Here is a 17252-nt window from a genome sequence, read left to right on the forward strand (position 1 = left end):
GCATTCTCACGGCTTTTCACGGTGCACCAGGGTGCAAGAACACCCTCCTGTGGCTCCCGACTCCCTCCTTCTCCCCTGCAAAAAGATGCTTGACCACTCAATTACTCCAGGCTGCGAGAGTGCTCATCCCGCAATACTGGCTGAGCACAGAGCCTCCTTCAGTTGAGGCATGGCTTAAGAAGGTAGATCATATCTGTCGCATGGAGGAGCTTGCAAGCTGGGAGGATAGGAATCACAAAAAATACGTTAAGTTATGGTCACCTTGGCTATTGTTTAGGGATGGGGTGATCGATCCTCCTAGAGGGGATGTCTCAGGGGCTCACCAGTAGGTGTTGTTCCTCAGAATTTTAACAAGTCTTCTTAGCACATGACTGAGTCGTTGCTAAATTGTACCTGTGATTATGTTCATTCTTTATATTGCACTTTATTCACCTAATGTGCTTTTGATGTACAAATGTCATGGATGGAATGTTATTATTGGTTCTCCCTTTTTCTCCTTCCCTTCCTTCACCCTTCCCCTTCCTGACCCTCCCTTCCTGTCCCTCCCTTCCCACCCCTTTTCTCCCTGTTTCTTATGCTTCTATGGTCATTGGGCATGCTACATGATCTATGTATACTTGAAGGGTACGTTTGTATCTACCATACCGCACTAGCACAATGTAATGGGGACATTCTCTGTATCTGAGCTATGTAAGTCGTTTTGCCCTGTATTTCTATGCAGAAGTCTACTCGGACCCATGTTTATAGACTGCTGCCCTGTATTGTATGTGCTTGATACTGTACGCTTTCGACTACTGGTCAATGTCACGATGTGATGATGTAGTGTGTATCTTTTGCTATTTTCTCAATAAAAAGAAAATTTTCAAAGAGGTAAAAGTGAGATTAGACCTGGATTATGTGACATCTCCTTGTGCTACTTTTGCAAAAGTGGCAAAAAAGTCGTAACCCACATCAGTCAAAAAATGTCACAGTTGCCATGGAGATGTCATAGTTGCCATGGAAATGTCATAGTTGCCATGACTTGTGACTTTTTTATCCCACAAAACTGACATGATTTCAGAAATGACCCCCAGAGAGAGTAATATTCAGGAACAGCAGGGTAAATACTATAATAAACAATCTATGTATAATGAAATTCCTCTGTAATGTCTGCACCACAGAGGTTTGTAAGAAATATACATATTGCATCTACAGCAAAGACTGTGATAATGTTCCTTATTTCTAACAGATCCCCCCACCCCACCTGGGTTGATATAGTTTGATTTTCAATTAAAATGCTCACATTGTTCTGGTCCTCTCTGCGTATTCTTAAAGGTTACTAAACAATTAACATCACATTAATGTCTTATGTTTTACCATTTATTTTCCGTAATCGGTCGTACACAAGAACTGAAAAAAATAATGATAAAAAAGAAGAAATGATTTTCAGGAATAAATTGCCTATTGCAAAAAGATTTAGTATTTGTATTCATTAATTTATTTGTCAGTACAAAAAAATAAATAAAAGACTATTAATAGGATAGGATAGATTCGTCGGTCTGAATTATATTCATGTTATTTATATAAAGCACACGATTTTCTCAATAACAAAGAATGAACAAAAGTCTGGAAATAGCTGCAGAACATTGCGACATGTACTCAGCAGAATATCGATATGAACAGTTGTCACCTAAGAGACTCATTTCATCGCTCCCTCACTCGATGTGCCATTTGTTCCCTGCCATTATACTTCTATTTATATTAGTCAATGACTACATATCTATTATGTACATACATACATATCTATCAGTATCAGTAGATTATAAAAGACATAATCTGACATAGAACAGAGACAGCCATTTACAGTTGGCACTTTGCTGCTAGAATGAGGAATTTGAGTCTCTTATTGGTACCCTGCCTTAATTATGTGAATATATGTACACAGTATGTAAAATATGCTTACAATTTTACAGTACTTTTAGTCTTATTTTATGGTCTTATGTCTTTTCCTTGATTCACATCCTTTTTAAGAGTCTATGACTTCCATAGCTGTGCATATAGTCTGACTTAAAGAAGATTTTAGGAAATTGCTACAGGGTCCCCTTCTGTGTGACTATTTTTTAAATCTAATGATGCTTACACCTTCCGAATTATAGATCTAATATACTTTATTAGAAAAAATATAGAAATTGTACTGCCAGTTTCATGTTTTATGACAGAGATTCTGAGTTAAAGGCTATGTACACCGTTAGGGACAATTGTTTTTATTATTATTGCATTGTACAAATTTTGAGCTACAAATATGGCATCCTTTTTTCTGTACAGGATTGAGATGCTCCGGTAGCACCTTTTGGATTTTTAGTCAGACCAGGAGGAGACGGACTCCTTATCTCTGCTCTCTGACCTTATAAAAACTCATTATAGATCAGTTCTTATCTTACTGATGAGAATGTGGCTTAAATAAGTGTTTATGACCTCTCAGTAGTTTAGAGATAAGTTTTATTAGATGACTGACCAGCACAAAGTGAAAGGAAAAGTCGCACAAATAGAAAAAAAACTGTTAACCCTTTGTGACAGTACAGCTCAATATTTTCAATAAAGGCCAATTGAAAAAATAAAAAATTAAATTTTTAGCCAAAAAAGCAAATAGGAGCGCACATAGGCTAGTGATTTTTCCTATATTGTGCAAGCACTACCACCACTGATGGATTGTAGGGTGGTCTGTAACCATGGAAATGAGCAGTGAATAATGTGATAGAAAAATGAATTCAGCCATCAAAGGAAGCAATATGGATAATAACAATACATTAGTAAGTGGCTTGTATTAACTTTCTCTACATGATAAATGCCACTTATTGAAGTGAGAAAACCCCTTCAAAAAACATTTTAGGAAATTACTACTAGGTCCCCTTGTGCATGACCACTTTTTACCTTGCGTCTGACAAATGGTAACTCTAATATACTTTTTTAAACAAATTATTAGAATGAATACAGAAATGAGACCGGCAGTTTCATGTTTTACAAATTTGCACTAGTTTTGAATGTAGATTAAGACCCAGTTTATATAAGGCTGGCTTTACACTACCACTATCAATTACCATTGCTCTGATCCATTATAGCAGCAGAAGAATGAAAATACAGTAACCGAAGTTCCAGATTTGGAACAAAACTAAACCAAACAATGTCAAATGGTTGGAGAGTCTGCTCCTGCATGCAGGACTTTTTTGTCCACTGGCTTTTGCCTCTGATGCAGATGTGAACCTATCCTAATCAATTTGCTGCATTGTAAAATATTAACAGCCAATATTAGTTAACAGGGCCATTTTCATTTTTTATATGAATTCATAAGAAATTACTACATCGTAATACATTAATACTTAAATACAGACAAATCCATTGGCACTTCATGTGCTTTTAAGCTTAGTATAGTAGACTTCATTTCCCAAGCTCCTGTTTTTGAGGCCTAAGGCTAGGTTTACATTACCAGTATTCGGCAAGGACAATTGATAATGCTTATAGGATAAAATACTTCTGTAAGGCCTCGTTTACATCACGTTTAGAGCCTTCAGTCAGAGGTATACGCCAGGAGGACTCCTGACTTGTACCTTTAACAGAAGACTGTAATGTATCCCACTGTATAGGCCTATAGTTTGATATGTCACTCATGCATCCCCTCCCCCTCTATATCAGTCCTTATCCATCAGTAGCACAGCATGGGAGGCATCCCAAACCTCTCTATACCCCTGGGACAGTCAGATTGCCAGCTTGTCCTCTGTCCTGTGCTAACTTCACAGCAGCCTATCTATTAACCCTTTCCTCCTTCAGTCTACAGCACCACTTTTAGCAGCAGATGAAGTGTGTTCAGAAACACAGTGAGAAAGGACATGAGGATTTACATATGTCTGGAAAGCAGGAGGACAGTCTCTTCTCCTGCTCTCCACACAGATATCTGAACAAGCAGCACAGTAGAGAGGGAGATGGGAGGTTTCTGCATTCTCACACATACATTAGTTTGTTCTTCTTCCCAGAGATGACCAATGTTCAGGCCCCAAGGTTGCCTACTCCTCTGCAGTCTGCCTGCCTCGGGAGTTCCTCTGACAACTGTCCATATATGTGCAGTGACATTGCACAATCTATTTGGGACATCCGTTTAATGGAGGTCAGTGACGGATGCCATACAGAGGCATCCATCACAGATAGCCTCCAAGAAATGGGTCCTTTTATTTATAGGACACTGCAGGACGGAATAGTGCAGTCTACTAAGTATTCCATGCAGGTTTTTTTTTTTCTTTTGTAGTGTACTGACATACACCAGCCAGATGGAGGACAAAAGGATACTAGTAGAACCCTATGGACATGTTTAGCATGTCCGTCAGGAGGTTTCCTGACATACACGCCAAATGTAGGGAAAAACATAGTTTGAACTCAGCCTTATATAGCAAAGAATAGGGCCGAATAAATCAGTTTGCACAAAAAATCTGAGGCACAAAGAGAGGTTTAGCATGGGACTAGAGAACAATGAAATTATTAGGTAATGGATCTGTACAACCCAGATTCATGAAACGGTCATGCACATAAAGTAATTTGCAGGTTCAATTTGTATTAAAGGGTTTCTACCACCAGATTTGGTCCTATTTAGCTGACTGACACTAGCGATGTGCTAGTGTCAGCAGTCCATAACAGTGTTCTTACTTATCATCTGTCTGCTGCCGTTCACCTTAAAAACGTACTTTTATAGATATGCTAATGAGCCCCTAGGTGCTATGTGGGCGTCATTAGCACCTAGAGGGCTCCGTCCACTAACCATTACAGCCCCCCATCGCGTCCCTCTAGCCCGCCCCGCTCCTGTTGATTGACGTGAAACTTCTCAGTATCTCGTACCAATTCCCATGCCTGCGCCGTGCGCTTCTGTATTTGGCACAGGGGCAGCGAGAGAATACCACGCTCCTGGTGCCGGCTTCCTCACTGTAGCGTAGTTGGCGCAGGCGCAGTGAGGAAGCCGGCGTCGGGAAAATACAGAAGCACACGGCGCAGGCGCGGGAATTGGTACGAGATACTGAGAAGTTTCACGTCAATCAACAGGAGCGGGGCGGGCTGGAGGGATGCGATGGGCGGCTGAAATGGTTAGTGGACGGAGCCCTCTAGGTGCTAATGACGCCCACATAGCACCTAGGGGCTCATTAGCATATCTATAAAAGCACGTTTTTAAGGTGAACTGCAGCAGACAGATGATAAGTAAGAACACTGTTATGGACTGCTGACACTAGCACATCGCTAGTGTCAGTCAGCTAAATAGGACCAAATCTGGTGGTAGAAACCCTTTAAGTGTATTCATGCAAGAAGCATTTCTAATGTATAGCAGCATGTAAGTAAGGGATGATATATATATATATATATATATATATATATATATATATAGTACAGTTGTAGCTTTCAAGCAATGCATATAAATGCACAACTTTACCAGTACACAGCAACTAACCAACAAACTTTATAAATACATCAAATTTAAATTAGTTTTCTCAGTATAGCTGCATGTTGAAAGGATATGCCACCCATGTTCTATAAGTTGGGGTATGATCCATATAATAAGATTGCTATAATGTTGTTTCAACTATGGTAGGAAGGTGCTATAGTACTTTGACAGTCAGTGTCACATTGCTTTTACAAGGAAGCCACATGGACTACTGCAGGGATGGCCAACCTGCGGCTCTCCAGCTGTTGCAAAACTACAACTCCCAGCATGCCCAGACAGCCTACATCTATCAGCTTACAGCAGGGCATGCTGGGAATTGTAGTTTTACAACAGCTGGAGAGCCGCAGGTTGGCCAGCCCTGGACTACAGTATAACTAGATTGATTATAATATTAGCTTCAAAATACAGGCAAGCAGAGTGGACCATAGCATATCCTGTTTGTCCAAGCAGTATATGCTACGGTCCACTCTGCATGCCTGTATTTTGAAGCCACTATTATAATCAGAGATGAGCGAATTTTCCAGTATTGAGTTTTGTCCTAGGGGCTCAATACCGGAAAAAAACTGATCTGTTTAATCCTAATGCATTCTGAATTGAGAGCATCCGTTCAGTATGCATCAGGATGCCTTCAGTTCAGTCATTGTATGGTTTTTGGATGGAGAAAATACCGCAGCCTGCTGGAATCCAGCAACGCAAATTGTAAAAATACCCTTAAAAGTTTGATTCGGCTGATTCACCAAATTTCCCCAGAAATATTTATTCATGACTAATGACTTAGTCATGAAGCGCCTTTTTTTTTATAATTAGCGGGTGCAATCACAGGGAGATGCAGTAGAGCCGCCCACGTCATTGTACTGCTAAGATGCCACATTCATACATGATCGCAACATCTGAGTGTAAAATTAACAATATATATCTTTTTTTAAATCAAACTTACCACCACTATTTGCTCGCTATGGGCTGGGCACCACCATCTTGCTTGAAGATCTTAGCAGAAATCCTGTGCAGCGTGAGATTACGTCAACACGCCAGCCTGCCTGATGATGTAATCTCGCGCCGCATGGGATTTTGGACGAGATCTTCAAGCAAGATGGAAGCTGGCAGTCCGTCGCGAGCAAATGGAGGAAGTAAGTTTGAATTTTTTTTGCTTTTTATACTATTTCAGGTTTAACCGATTCGCTGACACGAAGCACGAGGAAATTTGGCTTCTAGGCGAATCGAATTTATCCTGAAATTCGGATCGAATTTGCTTATCTCTAATTATAATCAATCTAGTGACTGGATGTTGGTGGCATATCCTAAGATATGCTGAGGTATCTCCTATAATCTAGGTAGAGGAGACACATGACATGATTCTAAATGATCTTGTTTGAAACAACTAACAACAGACTGCATGAATGTCTCCTATTAGTGGCGCTGCTTTATGTGAGAGCCTGAACAGAGTTTAAAAGAAGTTTTGTTCCTCTAATGTTTTACCTTATCAAAATTCTGAACTCCAGAAGGCGTCGCTCAGAAAGCCGCAGTGCTTCTGTACATCACACTGTTGGCCTTTTAACTTGATGGCTGGTAGTGAGTGGCAACAGTTCTTTGGTTTACTGTGCATGTTTAAGAAGCCTTCATCCTTTTAGCCACCTGCTAAGTACATCAGTTGCATGGAGTGAGCTTATCTATATGACTTCCAGAGAAATGGAATTTAATGGTGTAAGATCCCGTGGGTTTCTAAACACAATAGTACAACTTTTATTTGAAAGTTCAAGAGCATAATTGTAAATTTTTTCAGGTTGATTAATATTTATGGTTCAAAATGTGTACAAATGTGTACCATTTTACTGACATGAAATATTGTAATCTATTAGAGGCATCTATCTAAAAGAAAAACCTTAAGTAGTGGTGGCATATATACTGTATATAATGTAAATTTTTCTTTGACTCAACAGGACAGTTCATTTTAGAATATTTTCTTTATCAAACCCTGGGGAAAAAAAGCTTTGGCAAGTAGCTGATATTAGCATTCAGTGAATATGGCATTAGGTTTTGCACACAGTAGAATATGCAGCTGCATAGTTATCCTTTAGGGACTAAGATTGACATTTCTCTACTTCCAGAGAGGAATTTGCAGGTTTTTTTTTAATACTAAATAAATATAGAATTAATTAAGCTCATTGAAGCATTTAACACTATTAATAACGTAATTATTACAGATTAGTAAATTGATTTTAAATTAATCAAATTTGCCTAAAATTTTGTAAAAAATCAATTTGCATCTGAATTTTTGGTGATTTAAGACTAGTTAGCTTTGGCAGGCTGTTCTGGCAACAGTTTTTGTTTGGTCGAATCCCGAAATTCGCTATTTTTTGAGTAGCGGCCAGATCTCCTCCAGGCCCCATTATAGTCAATGGGATTGGTGGCCATTGGTAACATACAGCAATGCCAGATCCAAAGAGTTCCAGAAGGCTGTACTCTACCGGACCAGCTTGCCAAAACCAATAACACTAGTATAAAAATAGCCTGATGTGGACAGAAAGAAATGAATAAAAAAATAACAAATAAAAGGTTAGAGACTGGGGACAAAAATCTTAGGAAATCTTGGAGTGGCATACACAGATTTTCAGAGCAATTGAAGCACTTTCATTTTGGGTAGAACTGATCTGCCCTGAATCAAATCTGTCGATAGATTTGGCCTATGACTTTGGCAATCCTGAATCGAATTTTCCGCAATTTGCTAATCTTGAATAATTGAATAAATCATTCCAACGTTACTATGATGTATATCTGTTTTCAAAGAGAAAATCTAAGCTTTAACCAAGACCACAAACAGTCTTCTCTGTTGGGAGATATAGCCTTTTGAATTTAGGTCCAGAGTGCAAGCAGCTGAAACCTGGTTTTACTTTTAGCTGCCATCACTCCTGACCTGATCTCTAAAGACTATGGGGGAAATGTATCAAACTGGTGTAAGGTAGAACAGGCTTAGTTGCCCATAGCAACCAATCAGATACCGTGTTTTATTTTTAACAGTTCCTTTGGAAAATGAAAGGTGGAATCTGATTGTTTCCTATGGGCAACTAATCTAGTTCTACTTTACACCAGTTTGATACATCTCCCCTATATCTCCTGATGTAGAGGAAAATTCTAATTTCCATTTTCTGGCAATCAGAATAAATAGCCCTAGAACAGCTCAATACTGCATGTCTAGAAATCTAGCAACTATAACATTTAACATTGAAACTCTCAAGAAATGTATCCAGGCCCCTTATAAACTTTTAGTGAGTTCACCTCGTCACCTCTAGCAGAGAGTTCTGTACTCTGCTCTTACAGTAAAGAATCCCCTTCTATGTCTGTGTAGAAACCATATTTCCTTTAGACATAGAGAAATCACCTTTGTTACTATTAATTATCGGAATAAATAGAACACCGGAGAGATCTTTGTATTTTTTTACATTAAGTAATATATATATATATATATATATATATATATATATATATATATATCATCACTTTCTAAGCAGTATGATTTATATAATGTTCTTCCTTGTCTAGCAACGTACTAAAAATTGCTGAGAAATGTTAAAATAATATAATAAGTAGTAATCTCATTAATGATGCTGTGTCACTATCATCTATCATTATAATATTTCTGTGATCTTTCTATTTTCTTATTCCTGTTAACATGAAAAAGTGACCGATTAGTGGTCACTTATTTCATCTAATGTAGACAGCACATTTAATTCATAGCTGTTGTACTGTAAATACCATGGAACACCCAGTGTCGGACTGGGGTGCCTAGGCCCCAACACTAAAATAAATTTTGGGGCCCATAGTGTTGATCAAGAGCCAAAGTGCTCGGGTGGTCAGGTGCTCGGGTCGAGGACCCGAGCACAATGGAAGTCAAAGGGAGAACCCGAGCATTAAACCAGGCACCCCCTGCTCTAAAGAAGGGAGTGTGTCTGGTTCATAGGAAAAGGTCAGAATTTGATGGAAACACCACCAAAATGGTTCGGAAACAGCACAGGGAGGATGTCTGGATGTATCTTGGACTCCCAGGTGCTGCTGGGAACGAGGTTGTCCGAAAAGTACACCAATTTTACAGACTAACAATAATACGCACAAAGCCGAAGATAAAATAGATTTTAGAGGAAAAATTGTTAGGAAACATTCTTTCCTATATACAGTTGCAAGAAAACATATGTAAACCCTTTGGAATGATATAGATTTATGCACAAATTGGTCATAAAATGTGATCTGATCTTCATCTAAGTCACAACAATAGACAATCACAGTCTGCTTAAACTAATAACACACAAAGAATTAAATGTTACCATGTTTTTATTGAACACACCATGTAAATATTCACAGAGCAGGTGGAAAACCTTGGATTTAATAACTGGTTAAACCTCCTTTGGCAGCAATAACTTCAACCAAATGTTTCCTGTAGTTGCAGATCAGACGTGCACAACGGTCACAACGGTCAGGAGCAATTTTTGACCATTCCTCTTTACAGAACTGTTTCAGTTCAAGCAATATTCTTGGGATGTCTGGTGTGAATCACTTTCTTGAGGTCATTCCACAGCATCTCAATCGGGTTGAGGTCAGGACTCTGACTTGGCCACTCCAGAAGGCGTATTTTGTTCTGCTTAAGCCATTCTGTTGTTGATTTACTTCTATGCTTTGGGTCGTTGTCCTGTTGCAACACCCATCTTCTGTTGAGCTTCAGCTGGTAGACAGATGGCCTTAAGTTCTCCTGCAAAATGTCTTGATAAACTTGGGAATTCATTTTTCCTTCGATGATAGCAATTTGTCCAGGCCCTGACGCAGCAAAGCAGCCCCAAACCATGATGCCCTCACCACCATACTTTACAGTTGGGATGAGGTTTTAATGTAGGCGTGCTGTGCCTCTTTTTCTCCACACATAGTGTTGTGTATTTCTTCCAAACAACTCAACTTTGGTTTCATCTGTCAACAGAATATTTTGCCAATACTGCTATGGAACATCCAGGTGCTCTTGTGCATACTGTAAACGTGCAGCAATGTTTTTTTTTTGGACAGAACTGGCTTTCTCTGTGGTATCTTTCCATGAAATCCATTATTGTTTAGTGTTTTACGTATTGTAGATTCGCTAACAGGGATGTTAGCATATGCCAGAAACTTTTGTAAGTCTTTAGCTGACACTCTAGGATTCTTCTTCACCTCATTAAGCAGTCTGTGCTCTGTTCTTGCAGTCATCTTTACAGAACGGCCACTCCTAGGGAGAGTAGCAGCAGTGCTGAACTTTCTCCATTTATAGACAATTTGTCTTACCGTGGACTGATGAACAGCAAGGCTTTTGGAGAAACTTTTATAACCCTTTCCAGCTTTAAGCAAGTAAACAATTCTTAATCGTAGGTCTTCCGAGAGCCCTTTTGTGTGAGGCATCATTCACACCAGGCAATGCTTCTTGTGAAAACAAAACATTAGGAGCAAGGGCCTGCCGGTGACCCTCTAAAACATTACGGGCAAGGGCCTGCTTCTGATCTGAGCGTCAAATTCTGGGTGAGTGCCTGCTGCTAAGCTGACCTTTGAAAAAACTAAGTTTAAGATGTGGGCTAAGCATGGGATGTGTGTGAGCTTCCTGAGCCCCAAAGCCACCACCAAGTTATGCCCATTATCAGACACAACCATGCCTGGTTCTAGGCTAAGTGGCGAAAGCCATAACTCAGTCTGTTCTCTTATGCCCTGCCACAACTCTGCAACGGTGTGCTGTTTGTCATCTAAGCAGATCAGCTCGGCTTGTCATCTTCCCAGGTTAGGTCAGTGACTTCATCGTCAACCACCTCCTCCTCCACTTCCTTACTCTGTTAATCCTCCTAACTTGTTGACCTAACAACAACCTCAGTTATTGACAATTGTGTCTTAACTGAGACACTAATTTCCGTTGACTTATTGACAACTTTGTCACATCATCATCATCCACCCCGTGAAACACTAATTGCCCTTCCCTACCGTCATCTTCTTGTGACTGTGGATGCTCAAAAGTTTTGGAATCAGGGCACAAGATCTCATGTCCCTCTTTAAACGGGCTTGTCAAGAGGTCCAAATAAAGGAATGGTGCTGAAAAGAGCTCCTCGGAATATCCGAGTGTGAGATCACTTGTTTGGCAAGACTCTCGATTGGAGGAAGGAGGATCAGGGTGAGGATTGTGTTGACCAAACTCTTGGCTACTGGGAGACAGTGTGGTGTTTAAACAACTACATACGTAGCGTAGTATTTGTAAGTGTATGTGCAAAAAAGAAAAAAAATGTATTTGGGATGTGGAAACGTCACACAGGAGATATGCGGCAGATGTCAGCAGTGGCTAATATAAATTTACAGGGAATGTCAATAGGTATTTGGGGTGTGGAAAGTTTTAGCAATTCAGCTCAGCTTGCGCTAAAAATATACTGCTGCCACACACAACAATAGTCCTTAAAAGGACTTTTGGGTCTCTGACAAGTTTTTCAACTGAAACAAAGAAAATTTCACTCCCTACACTATCTTTCCCTTCTTCAGCAAAGTTCTTCCTGACTAACACTGAGCCGAACACATATCATCAGGTTCTATATAGCACCCGATGATGTGTTACGGCCAGCCAATCACTGTAATGCCAGTAACCAACATGGCTATGGCATTGCAGTGAAGGGCAGTACTTAACGGCACTTATTTTGGCTGCGTAGCAGCCAACAAATGTGCAGGGAGAAGACTTGAGCATTGTACTCGAGCACATGCGGTATTCGGCCGAATACCGCCATGTGCCGAGCATCGAGATGCTCGAGCCGAACTGGTGTTCAGCTGAGCATGCTCGATCAACACTAGGGGCCCACCGTACGGATACATTCAAATATTTCTTGTTAACACAGCAGCAAGATGCTACCAGATGATTGAATATGGTAGTCCCTGCAGTGACTTTGATAAGGTAGGTCCTAGGGAGAAGAGGACACTGGCAGCTTTCCTCTTAGAAGTTACCTCAGCTCTGATCGAGTAATATATAAAAATAAACTGTGTGGTTTCTTTAATAATCTATCATATTTTTATATGAACATAGGCTGGTGGAAGTGTTGTACATTGAATATAAGTATATAGTGCAGTAAGTCTACTGTGTTATGTGCTACTTGTGCAGGGGTTAGGAGACTAGGGGCCCACCTAGCTCAGAGGCCCACTGGGGGATTCACCTGTACCCCTGTGGGCCAGTCTGAGCCTGGGCACAACTGCAGGTGATTGCACTTATGTCTAATTTCTGAAGTTTAAAGGGGTTTTCCCATCTCATTCATTGGGGGCATATTGCTAGGATATGCCTGCATTATCTGATAGGTGCGGGGCCCGGAGGTGGGATTTGTATCCCACATAAACACAGCCAGCAAAGTGAAGGAGGGCATACCGCTCATGCATGGCTGCCCTCCATTCACTTCTATGGGGCCACCAAAAATTTCTCAGCACTGGCTCAGCTATTTCTGTTGGTCCCATAGACTGAATGGAAGCAGTGGCAACACAAGCATGTTGTGCTCCAATTAATTTCTATAGTGATTCTGAAAATAGCTGAGCGTGCCGCTAGCAATTTTAGGCAGGTCTATATGAACAATTGATGGTGGCCGGACCAGGAACTGCCGGCCACCAATTTGGCTGCATTTACAAGGTAGGTGCGGGCCCCAGAGTTGGGACCTGCACCTATCAGACAATGAGGGCATATCTTACCAATATTCCCCCATTGTCTAAGATTGGAATACTCCTTTAAGGAGGTTATTAATTTACACTGTCAGCATACAGTGATTCATTTGGACAAATGAAAACATGAGACGCAACAAACATCTTGTGCAGAAAGGTGCAATTTCAATTTTCATTCCTTATAAGACATTTTGAAAAAAAAAGTGTTTTACCATTGACCATTCAGGGTGATTTTCTATATTAAACTTTGCTTATTTGTTTCAGATAACAAGGATTTTGATGCATATTTATCATATACAAAAGTAGACCCAGATCAATGGAACCAAGAGACTGGAGAAGAAGAGAGATTTGCACTGGAAATTTTACCTGATATGCTTGAAAAACACTATGGTTATAAACTGTTCATACCCGACAGAGACTTAATTCCAACAGGAAGTAAGTCAAACAGTTGAATGTATTTTTAGAAGAAACTGTGTAAAAACATGTCTACCATATATAAATATATATATATATATATATATATATATGTTTTTTGTTTTTATATATATATATATATATATATATATATATCTGTGTTAGTTGCTATTCCTGACTCTTATATGTAAGGACTTACGTTACCTGCCTGCCCTGCCTTAGTTATCTGCTTATCTTTCTTAAATCTTCATTTTCTCTTATCTTGGATGACATTTTGGGGCTTTGGAACCAATTACTGGTTTCAACATACAATGGTTTTCCTGGAACCAATTAATATTATAACCTGAGGGACCACTATATATATATATATATATATATATATATAGTTATAATGTAAACAAAATCCTTTTTGCTTTATATTTAAGCAAATTTGTGTAATGTTTTTATATGTCCCAAGATGACAATTTCTTTGCTAATTATTTTGGCCCTGCAATTAGCTAATTGTACGATTCAGAAATCACTGGGGGTCAGCTGTCTTTATTAAGCAAAGCTGTGACTGGCTGTTAATCTTTTTGCAGGGCTACCCACTCCAATGATACAGATGTAGATGGTATTAAAGTTATCAAAGTAGAAAGATATGCTGTTGACAACTTTGCTAATCATGTAATACAGACTTCATAAAATTTGTATTAGAATGGTCATACTAGTACCACGGAACGCTACTTTAATAGTGTAGCATGCCAATTGCTACTTAAATGTTTACTACACCTGTAAATGAATGAACCAGGTAAATGTACAGCCAGGTCCATAAATATTGGGACATCAACACAATTGTAAAATATTTGGCTCTATACACCACCACAATGGATTTGAAATGAAACAAACAAGATGTGCTTTAACTGCAGATCGTCAGCTTTAATTTGAGGGTATTAACATCTAAATCAGGGGAACGGTGTAGGAATTACACCAGTTTGCATGTGTGCCTCCTACTTGTTAAGGAACCAAAAGTAATGGGACAATTGGTTTCTCAGCTGTTCAATGGCCAGGTGTGTGTTTATACCCTCATTATCCCAATAACAATGAGCAGATAAAATGTCCAAAGTTCATTTCAAGTGTGCTATTTGCATTTGTAATCTGTTGCTATCTAGATGAGATCCAAAGAGCTGTCATTATCAGTGAAGCAAGCCATCATTAGGCTGAAAAAAAAAAAAAAACTTAGCAGAGATATCAAAAACATTAGGTGTGGCCAAAACAACTGTTTGGAACATTTTTAAAAAGAAGGAACGCTGGTGAGCTCAGCAACACCAAAAGACCTGGAAGACCACGGAAAACAACTGTGGTGGATGACCGAAGAATTATTTCCCTGGTGAAGAAAACACCCTTCACAACAGTTGACCAGATCAAGAACACTCTCCAGGAGGTAGGTATATGTGTGTCAAAAACAACAATCAAGACAAGACTTCAACAGAGTGAATACAGAGGGTTCACCACAAGATGTAAACCATTGGTGAGCCTCAAAAACAAGAAAACCAGATTAGAGTTTGCCAAACGACATCTAAAAAAGCCTTCACAGTTCTGGAACAACATCCTATGGACAGATGAGACCAAGATTAACTTGTGCCAGAGTGATGAGAAGATAAGAGTATGGAGAAGGAAAGGAACTGCTCATGATCCTAAGCATACCACCTCATCAGTGAAGCAAGGTGGTGGTAGTGTCATGGTGTGGGCATGTATGGATGCCAATGGAACTGGTTCTCTTGTATTTATTGATGATGTGACTGCTGACAATAGCAGCAGGATGAATTCTGAAGTGTTTTGGGCAAAATTATCTGTTCATATTCAGCCAGATGCTTCAGAACTCATTGGACGGCGCTTCACAGTGCTGATGGACAATGACCCAAAGCATACTGCAAGAGTTTTTTAAGGGAAAGAAGTGGAATGTTATGCAATGGCCAAGTCAATCACCCGACCTGAATCTGATTGAGCATGCATTTCAATTTCTGAAGACAAAACTGAACAGAAAATGTCCCAAGAACAAGCAGGAACTGAAGTCAGTTGCAGTAGAGGCCTGGCAGAGCATCACCAGGGATTAAACCCAGCGTTTGTGATGTCTATGCATTCCAGACTTCAGGTGGTAATTGACTGCAAAGGATTTGCGACCAAGTAATAAAAAGTAAAAAATTGATTTATGATTATTATTCTGTCCCATTACTTTTGGTTCCTTAATAAGTGGGAGGCACATATGCAAACTGTTGTAATTCCTACACCGTTCACCTGATTTGTATGTAAATACCCTCAAATTAAAGCTAACAGTCTGCAGTTAAAGCACATCTTGTTGGTTTCATTTTAAATCCATTGTGGTGGTGCATAGAGCCAAAAATGTTAGAACTGTGTTGATGTCCCAATATTTATGGCCCTGGCTGTAAGTGACAGTTTATCGTTGTTAATACCTTTCCATTATGGTTCACAAGGGGGGGGGGGGGGGGGCAAGCCAGGGATCCAAAGGTAGGATATCTTTTTGTCTTCATAGAACAGATGGGCAGGAGTTGCCATAGTCTCAATGCTGCTTACAAATCAAGGATTTATCATCCGCAATAGTCACTGTAAAATATGCTCTATGAATGATTCCAATTTAATTTTGTGTTTTTTCCCCTTAGCTTACATTGAGGATGTGGCAAGATGTGTTGACCAAAGTAAAAGGCTTATAATTGTCATGACTCCCACTTATGTTGTAAGAAGAGGTTGGAGTATATTTGAATTAGAAACCAGACTTCGGAATATGTTGGTCACTGGAGAAATAAAAGTGATACTGATAGAGTGCAGTGAACTCCGTGGGATTATGAATTACCAAGAAGTGGAAGCTCTGAAACATACAATTAAGCTCCTTACTGTTATCAAATGGCATGGGCCAAAATGCAACAAGTTGAATTCAAATTTCTGGAAACGTTTACAATATGAAATGCCTTTTAAAAGAATTGAACCCATCACACATGAGCAGGTTTTAGATGTCAGTGAGCAGGGACCTTTCGGGGAACTGCAGACGGTCTCAGCAATCTCTATGGCTGCTGCTACTTCCACTGCCCTAGCCACTGCCCATCCCGACATACGTTCTACGTTTCATAACACTTACCATACACAAATGCGGCAGAAACACTACTATAGAAGCTATGAATATGATGTACCTCCTACTGGCACCCTGCCTCTTACCTCAATAGGTAATCAGCATACTTATTGCAACATACCTATGACACTAATTAATGGACAGCGGCCACAAACAAAAGCAAACAGGGAGCAGCACCCAGAAGAAGCTCACACAAACAGTGCTATCTTGCCACTTTTGCCAAGGGAGACAAGTATATCTAGCGTCATCTGGTGACAGGAATGGTAGGGGCCCGTCAGCCCCACACTATATAGATGGAAGCAAGAAATGCAGTCTGGTGCCTGGAACTTCATCCTTGACTGCTGCTGTTAAACATGCATTACAATCGTAAACAATTGAGGAAAAACAGGGTCTTGTACATATTTTTGCAATTTATTTGTAGCATCAGTGTCTTCCTGTTTTACCCATGTCTCTTGCCATTACATTTTTGACTTTGTTTTATATGTCAATGAAATGTGTCTAGTTACATTTTTAAATAATAGACTGATGTATAGATTGGAAACTTTTTCTGCCTTTGCTTTAAGTATAGTTTTAGGATTTTTTTTGTATTTT

The 17252-nt window shown here is 39.7% G+C and overlaps 1 protein-coding gene across 1 annotated transcript in view; it reads left to right on the top strand.

Moving 5' to 3' along the window:
- Positions 1 to 16916, top strand: part of IL1RAPL1 (interleukin 1 receptor accessory protein like 1) — a 1039435-nt gene extending 1022519 nt beyond the window's left edge. Inside the window, exons 9-10 of the mRNA XM_044285800.1 lie at positions 13391 to 13561; positions 16198 to 16916. Of these exons, the coding sequence (XP_044141735.1) occupies positions 13391 to 13561; positions 16198 to 16916 (890 nt within the window). The remainder of the gene's footprint in view (positions 1 to 13390; positions 13562 to 16197) is intronic.
- The last annotated feature ends 336 nt before the right edge of the window (positions 16917 to 17252 follow it).

Source organism: Bufo gargarizans, chromosome 3 (assembly GCF_014858855.1).
Source record: "Bufo gargarizans isolate SCDJY-AF-19 chromosome 3, ASM1485885v1, whole genome shotgun sequence".
In the NCBI taxonomy this organism is placed as follows: Eukaryota; Metazoa; Chordata; class Amphibia; order Anura; family Bufonidae; genus Bufo; species Bufo gargarizans.